General features: G+C 41.7%; 1 protein-coding gene across 11 annotated transcripts in view; it reads right to left on the minus strand.

Annotated features, from left to right (window-relative positions):
* Positions 1-2,384: 2,384 nt before the first annotated feature.
* sh3tc1 (SH3 domain and tetratricopeptide repeats 1) overlaps positions 2,385-12,420 on the minus strand; it is a 28,132-nt gene continuing 18,096 nt past the window's right edge. For 6 of the 11 annotated variants that reach the window (XM_077498810.1, XM_077498807.1, XM_077498808.1 and 3 more), the window contains 15 exons: positions 12,067-12,388; positions 11,546-11,744; positions 11,270-11,346; positions 10,083-10,278; positions 9,861-9,991; positions 9,330-9,368; positions 7,934-9,232; positions 7,057-7,197; positions 6,758-6,976; positions 6,439-6,619; positions 5,762-5,912; positions 4,720-4,842; positions 4,231-4,381; positions 3,903-4,099; positions 2,385-2,973 (listed from right to left, as the gene is read on the minus strand). In XM_077498810.1, the coding sequence (XP_077354936.1) occupies positions 2,740-2,973; positions 3,903-4,099; positions 4,231-4,381; positions 4,720-4,842; positions 5,762-5,912; positions 6,439-6,619; positions 6,758-6,976; positions 7,057-7,197; positions 7,934-9,232; positions 9,330-9,368; positions 9,861-9,991; positions 10,083-10,278; positions 11,270-11,346; positions 11,546-11,744; positions 12,067-12,388 (3,660 nt within the window). In that variant the 3' untranslated portion in view covers positions 2,385-2,739. Of the gene's footprint in view, positions 2,974-3,902; positions 4,100-4,230; positions 4,382-4,719; positions 4,843-5,761; positions 5,913-6,436; positions 6,620-6,757; positions 6,977-7,056; positions 7,198-7,933; positions 9,233-9,329; positions 9,369-9,860; positions 9,992-10,082; positions 10,279-11,269; positions 11,347-11,545; positions 11,745-12,066; positions 12,389-12,420 lie in introns of those variants that run through there. The other 5 variants (XM_077498815.1, XM_077498814.1, XM_077498813.1 and 2 more) reach the window with 5 other exon arrangements.

Here is a 12,420-nt window from a genome sequence, read left to right on the forward strand (position 1 = left end):
GAATGTCGGGAAGGAGAGGAGAATGGACTAGGCACTGCAGTGGACAGATTTTAATCAACTTAAGTGCCGGCAAGCTGGCCTGTCCTGCCTCTTTTCCTTCGGAACACGCAGGCGCAGGCTGCACACATTTAGGAAACTGTAGCGGAAATCTGGTGCAGTCCCAATACTGGTTTGTTGCATTCATTTTCTATGAGTCCAACAAGATTTATACATTCTATTTTATAGCTGGCAGATGGTAGCACGTTGAGGTACAAATTAAATTTGTTCAGTAACCAAACTTATATTTCAAAGAATCTTTCCTCATTGAAATGAATGGAAATTCAATTAATCTGTTCCAGCCCACACAAACACCAAACTTTGTTTTTTAAATGATTAACTCTTTGACCGCCAAATACGTTTAATGGCGTATGCTAAAATACTAATGAATGCCGCCATAAACGTTAATTGATGTTTACTAAGTTTTGTTTTTTTTCCCTCAATGGGCAGCACAACATCTTGTTCAGCACTGCCTTGTCTTTGGGGTTGTGAAATCCCAAAACAGCCACTAACTATAGCCAGCAGATGGCAGCATTGTATATCTTTTCAATCAAATTACAAAGAAACACGACAAATCTGATGAACGAGAACGTTTTGAACGATGACGTGAATGATCAAAGTCTTTGTCACTTTAAATCTAATTCACAAAAAAATATTCGTGTCAAAGTCACTCAAATTACCTATTTTCAAATTTTTTATGTTTATATAGTCGTAGCGCACAATATTTTGTTTGCCTTGAAAGATGAGTGAAAATGCTCAAAATCAGCTGGCACTGTCAGGGTTGTTTTTTGGAGAACGTTTGGCAGTGAAAGAGTAAAAAAAAAAAAAAAAGCACTTAAATACGTTTGTCCTACTTTTTTTTTTTTATTGAAATAGCCTTCTTGTGGCAGTTATGCACTCCATATGCTTTGGTGGCCATGTTACTGTCAGCGGCTAATCTCTAATAGCCTTGCGCTGACTGCGGCCCGAGCGCGCGGACTGCTGATCCAGACCTCTTATCTAATTGCCACTGCAGCAACACTGACTGGACACAACACATCAATCTCCTGCTGCCTTCTTCCTACCTCCGCCTGGATCTGCTGTTGCTTTTCCCTCCCTCCAAACCGGCGGCTCATCCGTCTGTCCTTGCTGACAAACCATTTGTGACTTTTGCTTATATTTTGGGGGATGGAATTGGATTAGTCCGACGTTTGGAAGTTGGACTGCGTGGAAGGCAACAACCCCGTCACCCACTGAGGTCGCACAAAGGAGACTTTAGAAAGACTCATCAATGCTTGAGTGAGTAGAAAGGAAATTCTTGTTAATCTTCGCACACCACGAAAAAACAAAAAACTGTGCCCATTAATCAGAGGTTGTAGAAGGATAAACCCTCGGCCTTGGAATATGCCAGAGTCCTCATTCTATGAAGGCCAATATATGGCAAGGAATGACGTCTCTCCTTAACTCCTTGACTGCCAAAAACGGTTAATAACGATTAGAAAAATCACGATGTATGCCGCCATAAACGGTAAATGACGTCGACTACTTTTTTTTTTTTTGAATCAATGAGAAGTGCAACGTCTAATTGCAGCGCTGCTTGGTAAATGGGTTGTGGAATCAAAAACAGCCAGTAACTATGGCCAGCAGATGGCAGCATTGTATCTCTTTTCAATGGGCTCAAGGTATTTGGAATTCCAATGAAACATGACGAATCTGATGACATAGAAAGTTTTCAAGGATGACGTGAATGATCGAAGCCTTTGTCACATTAAATCTAATTCACAGAGCGTCACTAAACTAAAAATATTAATGTCAAATTCACTGTTGTGGAGAAAATGTATCTTCACAAAAAGCTCGTTTTCTCATTTTTTTTTGTATTTTTGCCTATGTCACTCAAATGACCTATTTTCAAGTGGTGATTACTAAATAACGGAATAAGTTGGAAACATACTTTTTTATTTCTAATGAAAGAATGGAATCCAATCTTTTACGTTGTATATGTAGTAAAAGCACACAATATTCTATTTGCCTTGAAAAATGACTTAAAAATGCTCGAAATCGGCTGGCACTGTGGGGGGTTGTATTTTTGATATCATGTGGCAGTAAAAAGAGTTAAACAACAGTTCAACTCTCATAAGGACACATGCAGCACGTGCCAGCTAAATATACTGTCGTGTACTATTAAAATAAGCAAATGCTCTAAATATGTCAGCCTCACAATCCCGTTGGTCAGTCGCATTGATATTTTTAGCACCGATTCAAACCAAATATACCGTTTTTTTTTCTTCGTGTTCAAAAGTCTGACATCTTTGTTGTCGTGGGCAGCTCCCATCTTACTGTATGTTCACTCCTGTGTGTGAATGACACAGTTGCTTTTCACAGATATGACTTTATTAAGATATCACAAGTCACTTTTAGGTTATTTCAAGTTTTGTGTGTTGAACGTTTTGGCTCCATACTACAGCCTGACAGGCCCCAATTCTTCCCATGAAGAAGATTACACTGACGCTCAGTGGCTCAACACTAACATTACACAAGTGTCTCACTTAACTTTGTCTCATTGTTTCCATATCCTATAAATGCAGTGAATTGTCAAATTTACTATTATGCTCATTGTCCTTGCCAGTAAGACAATTCAGGGCACTACTAGAACGATTCTTACTAGTTCGGTAATGTTGAGTACAGTGATTCTCAAAGACATTTCTCACCGTCTCCTGGTGGTGCCTAGTAAACGGCGACATTAGCGCGATCCGCCGCCGTCTTCATCCTCCTGACGTTGAGCTCTGCGGCGAGGCCTCGGGATTTCTTGTAAAAAAACAGTGAGAGCTGGCGGTCCATGAGGAAGTTGTGGTAGAGTGTGGCGAGGCGGGTGCACAGCAAGAGCTGCGACTTCTTGTTTCCCACGTCCATGGCTGCGGCCAGTGCTAAATTGTAGTAGCCTGCGGCATCAAAAGGGTCCTGGAGAGATCAAAGTGAACTGTAAAGTTCTGGTGGGAACTTTCACGGGTTCTTGTATCTTAACTCTTTTCCTGCCGTTAACGTTAATTGACGTTAACGGCAATCCCAACGAGTACTGCCATTAATGTTAATTGACGTCAACTAGTTGTTTTTTTTTCTTCCCCCTCAATGGGCAGCGCAACATCTTGAGCAGCTCTGGTTTCATGAGTGAGCTGAAAAAACAAAAACAAAAACAAAAAACACCCTCTCGCTATGGCCAGCAGATGGCATTATTGTATCTCATTTCAATGGCATCCCGTGGATCAAATGTCATGACAACATGGCGCATCTTAGGAAATATAACGTTTTCAAGGATGTCGTGAATGATCAGTGTTTATCTCAGTAAATATCATTCACAGAGCGTCACTAAACAAAAAAATATTAGTATCAAAGTCACTGTTGTGACTGAAAATGTATCTTTTCACAAAAAGCTTCTTTTCTCATTCTTTTTCTTGGTGCCACTCAAACTACACCCATCTTCAAATGTTGATTACTAGTGTTGTTCCGATACCGATACTGGTATCAGCAGAGGCGCCGATACTGCATTAAGTATCGGTATTGGTGAGTACTCACAAGTAACATGCCGATACCATTAATTCCAACGCTAATATAGGATTTTGGATGCAGCATCTTGTGTCTTGCTTGTGCTGCCACCTGTTGGCCGTTTGTGTAATAACTACAATTTCTGCAACTGTTCTTTGCTGTTGAGAGGCTGCATCAAAGCCTTCTGTATGCTCTAGCATTAAAAAAAAAAATAATAATAATAAAATAAATAAATAAATAAAAAATAATAAAAAATAAAAAAACAACGTATTTACACCTTGTCAGCAAATGAGTTAAAGAAGGGAGCGGAACCTCCGTCCCCAAACGATCAACCAAAAACCTGTTACCTTCAGATTGTAGAAAAGGATGTCCCCCAAGGTCCGATAGATCCTGGCGTAGTAGAGCGCTTCCTCATCGAACTGCAGAGGGGCCGGGCAGAGGCTCAAGGTTTTCAGGTAGTGATGTTCAGCCAGCTCACACTGACCTAACCGGTGGTACAACGAGGCCAGACGATGGTAGGCCACTCGTTCGTGCAGCTGCTCGCCTGCACGGAAAGGCACGAGAGTCATTAAAACCTAGAATATTTATTTTTTTGACATATTATTACTAGCCTAGATAATATTCACTAGCCCAATTCGTGCTTCACTTGGAAAGCAACGACTTGCTACTTCCTACCCAGGGTGATGCTGATGTCCAGAGCGGTGTGCGCAAACTCCACAGCGTCTCCATACAGTTGGAGATTGAGCATGACTTCCGTCAGCTTGTTGCACAGCCTCAATCTGCAGGACACCTCGCCGCTCTTGGCCGCGATGGGAAGAGCGCGATCCTGCGTCAAGGGCACAACGCATCAAATCATCAAAAGCTACGGGAGTCAAACCCCTATTCTGTCTTCTTATTTACTGAAATACTCAAATACTAAAGTTAGTTGAGGAGTTTCACTATGACAAAATAGTGATTTTCCACCATTTCTTGGCATGCATGCTAATTTCTGGATGTATTTGCATATTTTTAAATTGAACATACCTAATTTTAGATGGCAGGTTTTTCTGGTGTGCCACAAGATTTTGCAATAATTTTTCCAGATGGACCAATGTTACTGAAGGCTCATGTAGCAATGAGTGTGTCAAAGAGAGAATGTCTTAACACTGCTTTGGGATGTCGTACCCTGTAGTAGATGATCGCCTTGTCTCGGTCGTGGCTGCTGTTGAAGAAGATATCTCCGGCAGCTTCCAGCAGCTTCAAAATGAACTTGGTGTCTCCTGTGCTCAGAGCGACATCCTGAGCTGTCTGTCCACCGAGTGAGCCAAAAATGTCAAAATTAAAGGAGAAGCAAATAGGGATGTAACGATAAGGGCAATATCATGATATCGTGATATTAAAACTGCCCAATATCGTCATGTTCACAATATTTAAAAGGAACATCTGTTAAAAAAAAAAAAAAAAGTCAAGTTGATTTCCATTTGTGAAGTTCTAGCACCCTCTAGTGGCTAGTTTATTAGTGCAATTTAATTTTCATTAGGGATGTTTTGGCCTTCTATGTTTAAAATCTATGCTAATTGTCAGATGAAGGGGAACCTAATTTGCTTGTTTAAAATCTATGCTAATTGTCAGATGAAGGGGAACCTAATTTGCTTGTGAAGCGATCAATATGTTTGCATAGGCCATGAGTTTGTTCCTCCACTCTTACTTACGTAACTTTTTTTTTTAATAAACTGGTAAAATGTACTCAAAATTCTCCTTCTAAATTTTACTTAGAATTTCTGAGTGAAAAACATTTTACTAGATTTTTTTTCCAAGTAATTATTAATCTTTTGTTTGTTTTTTACAGTGAAAGAAAAACACTTCAATAAAATAAATCATACTTTACCAGAGTGGCTTTAAATGTAAATTAAAATGTATATATAGATTCAGATCGCTACAGACGTGTTCTGTTTGTCAAACTTGGCTATTACAGTTTTGCTCTGATCAGCCAATCAGAGGACAGAATAATTCTTGCGCTGTCGTGGGCCAGCTCGCTGGCACTACGAGTCAAATTTAAAATCTGATTGGATTCTCACTTGTTAAGCACTCTTCTACCGTCATGATACTCAAAGCATTTAAACAGTATCCTCATTCAGTTGGCCTTCTCTTCAGATTGTGATGCATGAACAGATTAGGCTGAATTCTGATTAGACAAACTAATTAAATAAATAAACCGTCCACATACCTGTACGTAAAGTTCCACCAGTTCCACTTGGCCGAGGAGGTGGTAGATTTTCCCGGCTTGCAGCCACCCGTACGCCTCCTTCTCCCTGCGACCCAGGTCGATGAAAATACCCAGACTGCTCTTGGTGTGGTCGAGAGCTACGCGATAGGCCCTACAAACGGTGATGAATCGCACAATTCAGGTCACAACCAGAGATGGGAAATCCAGATCCAGAAAGTAAAAACTCTGCCACAGTTTGGCTTTAGCTACAGGTGTTTGTAATCAACCAGTAGGTAAACGAGGTCATTACGAGAAGCACCTGTGGCTAAAGCCAAACTCTGGCAGGGTTTTTTACTTTCTTGACCTGGTTTTCCCATCTCTGGTCATAACGAAAACAATTGTGAGGAACATTATTGAATTCTACAAGTTAACATCAAGCACTTGATGAGTAATACTGACATTTGCCTCGTTAGTAATAGGGATGTAACGATATCCAAACATCACAATACGATATCACGATATGAAGGTCACGATACGATAATTATCACGATATTGTGGGGACATTGCCGATATTTAAAAAAAGATCACAATATTGTAAAAAAAAAAAAAAAAAAAAAAAAAAAAAGAGAGCTCATACTAAAAAAAAAAGCACAATATTGTGCTTTTGTACATAACAGCAATGCATATATGTCATACACCTGTCCGTGGCCAGCGAGAGGAAGAGCTGGCTGACGGCTTCCAGCGCGTCACCCTCACGTTCTCGATCCGGTGTCCCCTGAAGCAGACGGACCTGGTACTGGCTGTAGATGATACGCCGGGCCCGGTCTGGAATCTCCCATTCGTAAAGGTGGCACAGACGTCTTACTGCCATCAGCTGGCCTGGCAAACATAAACATTGATTGTATTGATATAGTCCGTATACATTCTCACTAAGTCAGACACAATCCTAGACTAATTGTGCATAATAAAAGCAATGCCTCATTTTGGACATTACAATCTAAGTTCTTGGCAAGTTACAGTCTGAGAGGTTGGCGTTGATTGCCAGCAGCAGAGCCCACTCGTAGCATCCTTTCCCATAATGCATCCTCCCCTCTTCAACACAGTGTTGTCCCAGCTCCAGCAGCACGGAGATGAAGGTCGCCTCGTGCCCGCCATCCAGCGCGGAAAAGAGCCGCACAGACTCCATCAGGTGCTTCCCAGCTCGTACTTTAGCTCCAGCCTTAAGACAGAGCAGGCCTTTGTGGGAAGAAGCAAACAAGTCATTGACTGCATTTCCGCTCACATCGTCGTCGGATGCTAATAAGTACATCAAATACCAAGGTTAGCAAGCGCTACCGCCCAGTTTGGCATGTCTTCGTACTCCTGGCAGATGTCCACAGCAGCGTGATAGTTCTCTGCCGCCCTGCGAAGGTCACCCATGCACCGGAGAGCCACGCCGCGCATGTTGAGTACCAGCCCTGGAACCCAATCAAAATAATCAATAGCAGTGGCAGGTAGGGATGTAACGATATCCAAACAATATGATGATCACAATATGATGATATCATGACATGAAGGTCACGGTATGATGATGATGATGATGATGATAATAATAATAATAATAATGTTAAAAAAAAAAGAAACTCATACTAAAAAAAAAAAAAAAAAAAAAAAAAAGTCCAAAAATAAATAAATAACCCATCAGTGATTGGATACTGTGTCTTGCTAAGAAAAATTAAAACCGAGTAAAAATAAGCATTTATTTACTTAGAAAGTTAACATGGTACATGTTTCTAAAAGTACCAATTTCTTTATAGAATTTGTTACATGAAAAAATGCTGTTATTATTTCCCCAAACATTTCAAATAAGCATATTTTAAAGCTGTAATTTTCATACTTTGATATTTTTACTCATATCGGCCCATGCTTATTTGTAAAGTTTCCTGGTGTGTCTATAAAAGTGGCACCTTGTTCTGCAGTGTAAAACAGAAGAGCTGCTAACGAAATCATTTTTTGCCATCCAGAATAATAAACATATCATTTAGGTATGACTGTTACAATAAAAATGCAAGTAAATTAATGTAAAATATTGGGCTACGTATCACCTTGAAGATCATGTATTGGGATACATATGTATTGCGATACGTATCATATCGTGACCCCTGTATCGTAATACGTATCGTATCGTGGGATTGTTACAATACCCATCCGTACCTTCCAGTGGCGTGGTGCAGTGCTCCGGCAGGGCGGCCAAAACCGAGTCTAAGACGTGCAGCCCCAATCTCGGTTGAAGGTCATGGATATGGAGCCATGCCAGCCAGATGAGGGCGCTCTTCTGTTCGGCCACGTCGGGGGAGGGAGGGGCGCTGTCGACGAGCGCGCGCATGAGCCGGATGGCGTGTCCGAGCATCCCGTGCTGGTAAAAGAGCTGCGAGAGACAAAGTGCTAGCTGGCGCTTCAAAATTAAATGTTGTCGTGGTGCTCCTTGACCGTCGGCCAAAGAAAGACAACGGTGCAAATACGGAGCCATGTGAGCCGGGAACGAGTCCCTGTCGTCGGTGTTGTCTGCGACGAGGAGCAGGCTGCTGAGGCCATCGGTCAGCGTCGCAGAGGGATGCAGCAAAGCTCTTCCGGCGGAGCAAATACTGAGATGGTGGAGACCCGTTTCCCGATACAACCTCCCCAGGGTGAGATGACCTCTGCTGGGGGAGACGCTCGACTTTCCCTGAGCTCCGTTGCAAAAAACAAGGAACCTCTCTAGGTAAGGCACAACTTTCGACCACTCCTGATGAGTCCAGTGGAGCATCGCCAGAAGATAGCAAACTCGGGCTTCGGCCATTGCGTTTTGAGACAGAACCGCCTTCTTGAGCGCGTATTCCAGAACCGAGCTTTCCTTCACACATTCCAAGCAGTATGGCGTCCCCATTAACAAAGCCGCGAGTCGATCGGACATGCCAAAGAAGCCCTCCGTGTTCTTCTGTAAAAGATAAATGGCGGCCAGGTTGGCGTAAATACTCGCCAGCAGCCGGACGTCTGCGAAAGTTTCACAAGGAACACCGAGAGCCTCTTCGAAGTAAACGCGAGCCTGGCTGAATTTGGACTTGGCGGCGCAGAATTTGCCCAATAGGAAGCACAAACGAGTCTGCGACCACAATAGTCGTTTCTTCCTGGCGGTTTCCCTGGCGACGGACAGAAAGGAAATCAACTCGTCCTCGCAAGAGTGGCCGCAGAAGATGGAGGAGGACACAAGTTCGGGGCTGAGTACGTAAAGAGCTCTGAACTCATCTTTGGATTCTCGTCCTCCGAGAAAGGACAGGAGCGTCGTGATGTCCTCGGTGTGTTGTCTTTCTTCAGCTGGCTGAACAGTCAAACGAGGAGATTTCACATGTTGCCCTTCAACCGGATCCTCTTGGGTTCTTGTACGAACGCATTCGGGGGCTAAAGTCTTTTGTCGGTCAAGAAGCCGCTCCATATTTTCCTTGAAGTCGGGCTCAATCGGGGCTGAAGGACCTACTGAAAAAAGGAAAACAAGACTCTAAGACCAAAATCGTCCTCATGCTCGTTGCTTTGTTGGACTGTAGTCCGTGCAAGAGCCAGAAAAGAAACTTACTTGACCGATTCCTCTTGGAGTCTTCGTAACTGAACACATCTGGGATTGAACAATAAAGAACACATTTTTACGCCCCAATTTTTTTTTATATGTGTTGTTGTATGCCTTTAATCTAAACATAATATTTTGATTAATATTGTGTTTGTGCAATACGAATTATGAAGCAAAATCCACCCATTTTTATCCATCTCAGGGGGCGGCCATTTTGCCACTTTCTTTTGACTGAAAATGACATCACAGTTGCTCAGGGCTCAGATAACCAATCACGGCTCAGCTTGCAAATGTCACATGACCAAACTCAGAAAACAGGTGAGCTGTGACTGGTGGTTACCTCAGCCCTAAGCAACAGTGATGTCATTTTCAAAGCATGCGGCAAAATGGCCGCCCACTGAGATAGATAAAAACAGGTGGATTTTTTGAGAGATTCATTTTGATTGATAGCTCTTACATTTCAAATATTATTTTTTAGGGAGGGGGTGGGTTCAAAGTAAGCGCAACAAATACACGACAAACATGTTTAACATGTTTTACCTAGTTTGTAGTTACAGCCAATATCACTTTGAGATGAACTTTTGAGCAAGGCAGTAGTTTCCTCAATGACCTCGTCTTCACGCAAAATGAAAAAGTTGACTTCTTCTCCATCTAAAAAAGCGTTTACGGACCTGGACGCACAATAAAACAACGAACGACACACGATTGCTTCTGAAAGCTGGTTCTGCTTGTTCCGTTTTCACGTTGTGGCGACACACTCACTCGTGGGTGTCACCCGAGGGTTTCACCTGGCTCGTCCGCACCAGACCCGCGTCCCTCGTTTCCTCCTTCATGCCCAAGAACCAGCCGTGACAGGACACCAGTCGTCCAGCGATGATGATGCGCTCGTCCGGGGACACGCTCAACTCGTCTGGACCTTCTGCGTCGTATTGCACGGTGGCCACGCATGTGCCTGTGGCTGAATACGACACAGGATCATTAGCTTAGGAAAAAAAAACTATGTATTTTTGTCCTAATATGACCGTGATTCCCAACCAGTGTGCCATTGGAAAGAATTTATCTCCACTAAATGATGTATATTCAACAGAAATAGGAAATCCAGGTCCACAAAGTAAAAACCCTGCCACAGTTTGGCTTTAGCAACACATGCTTGAACTCAGCCGGCAGGTACACGAGGTCATTACGAGACGCACCTGTTGCTAAAACCAAACTCTGGCAGGGTTTTTACTTTCTTGACCTGGTTTTCCCATCTTTGATGCGCAACAATCTATGCCAGCGACCTATATTGACAGGCAGAACAATTTGACGTATCACAACTAGGGCTGGGAACCTCTGGCTACCTCACGATACGATACGATACGATACGATACGATATGTGATACAAGGCTCACGATAACGATTACCTCATGGTATGACGATACCGTGAGTATCGATATATTGCTCAGGTAATAAATCCACGATAAAACTAATTATAAAAAAATTATAATAATAATAATATTAATAATAATAATAGAAATAAATAATAAAATAAATAAATATCAATAAATCATAATAAAAAATAAATAAATAGTAAAAATAAAAAAAATAAAAAATAATAATTCATATTACAATACAAATAATATAAATACAATATAAATAAACACAATATCTAATATATATATATATATATATATATATATATATATATATATATATATATATAAATAAATAAAACATTATTATTATTATTATTATTATTATTTTTATTATGATTGTTATTAATAAATATAAATAATACCGGTATATTATCTCACTGCAACCACAGTGCTCATCATATCTCCAGTTTGCGATCACAAGTCAATATAAAAAAAGAAAAAAATCAATCGAACGAAGGCTCATTGAGTTTGCCTTAGCTCAATAAAGGTTGGGAAGCACTGCAATAATCCTGCGGATGTAAATTTCCATCTCACCAAAGTGCAGAGGGAAGTCGCGGACAGGTTTCCCATCACCAACCAAAATGTTCTCTGCACAAGATTTGAGAAACCACCTGTGGACACGTCACAAGAAAGACAACAACCCACTTTCGTCACCACTGCAGAGCGCCGTTCGCAGGTCAGCATTTTACATTATGTGTTAGCATCAAGCTAGTACACTTGGTGTTTATCAGCGGAACCCCGTCTGGAACCAGTTCCCCCCACGATAAACAGAGCTTCATTGTATTAGGTGTTCCTAATGTTTTGACTCACTGATGAAACGGTATCACGGGTTCCAGCGCAGGTTTGGGCGCGGTGCCTCGGGCCCCGTCGGCCAGGCAAAGCACAGTCCAGCCCGAGTCCAGGAATGGAGGCTCGAAGAGAGCGATGTCTCCTTGTTCCAGGTACAGGTCAGCTCCAGAGGTGCAACTGTCAAACATCTGGCTGGAGGCGCAGCGGGCAAACAATGACGCTGACAACACAGATCGCAACAAAATATGAATGAGTCCACTTGACTTGGAATTCATGAAGCTTGACTCAAACTTGAAACCGATGACTTGATAAGTCTTTTCATTTGCATGTTTTTTTTTTTTAACTCATTCACTGCCATTGACGGAAAAAAGACAATGATGCATTTTTGCTGGGCTGGCAGTGACATGTTATATGCCATGAATAATGTATATGTCTTAATATAACCAATTATATTTGACCAGTAGACAACAAACAAATCAGCATTCTCCAATCTGTACATTATTTTACTGTATGTTGATAACTATCATCCAGATTCTATGTACCTTCTTGCATGAGGACGCATGTGTAGAGAGCATGAAGCGTGTCCTCCGGAACGGAAACTTCAATTCCAAGTTGGTTTTCCAAGAAAAGGAGCCACAACTTTTGGTCAAACAACAAATGTTCCATGCAATGACCTAGCCGACCTATTACAAATATCATACGAGAGCTGCGTGAAAAACATTTTTGAAGATAAATAAATAAGCTAGATGTAAACTTACCGTGCTTGTAATATGTTGTGAACTTCCACACTTCCTTGAATGCTTTGAACGTGACAAAAATCACTTGGTCTTCACTGTCAATAGCGACCAGGTGAGCAGACAATTCCTATTTGACAGTGCATAGTATTCTTTTTCTAA

Source organism: Festucalex cinctus, chromosome 16 (assembly GCF_051991245.1).
Source record: "Festucalex cinctus isolate MCC-2025b chromosome 16, RoL_Fcin_1.0, whole genome shotgun sequence".
Lineage (NCBI taxonomy): Eukaryota > Metazoa > Chordata > Actinopteri > Syngnathiformes > Syngnathidae > Festucalex > Festucalex cinctus.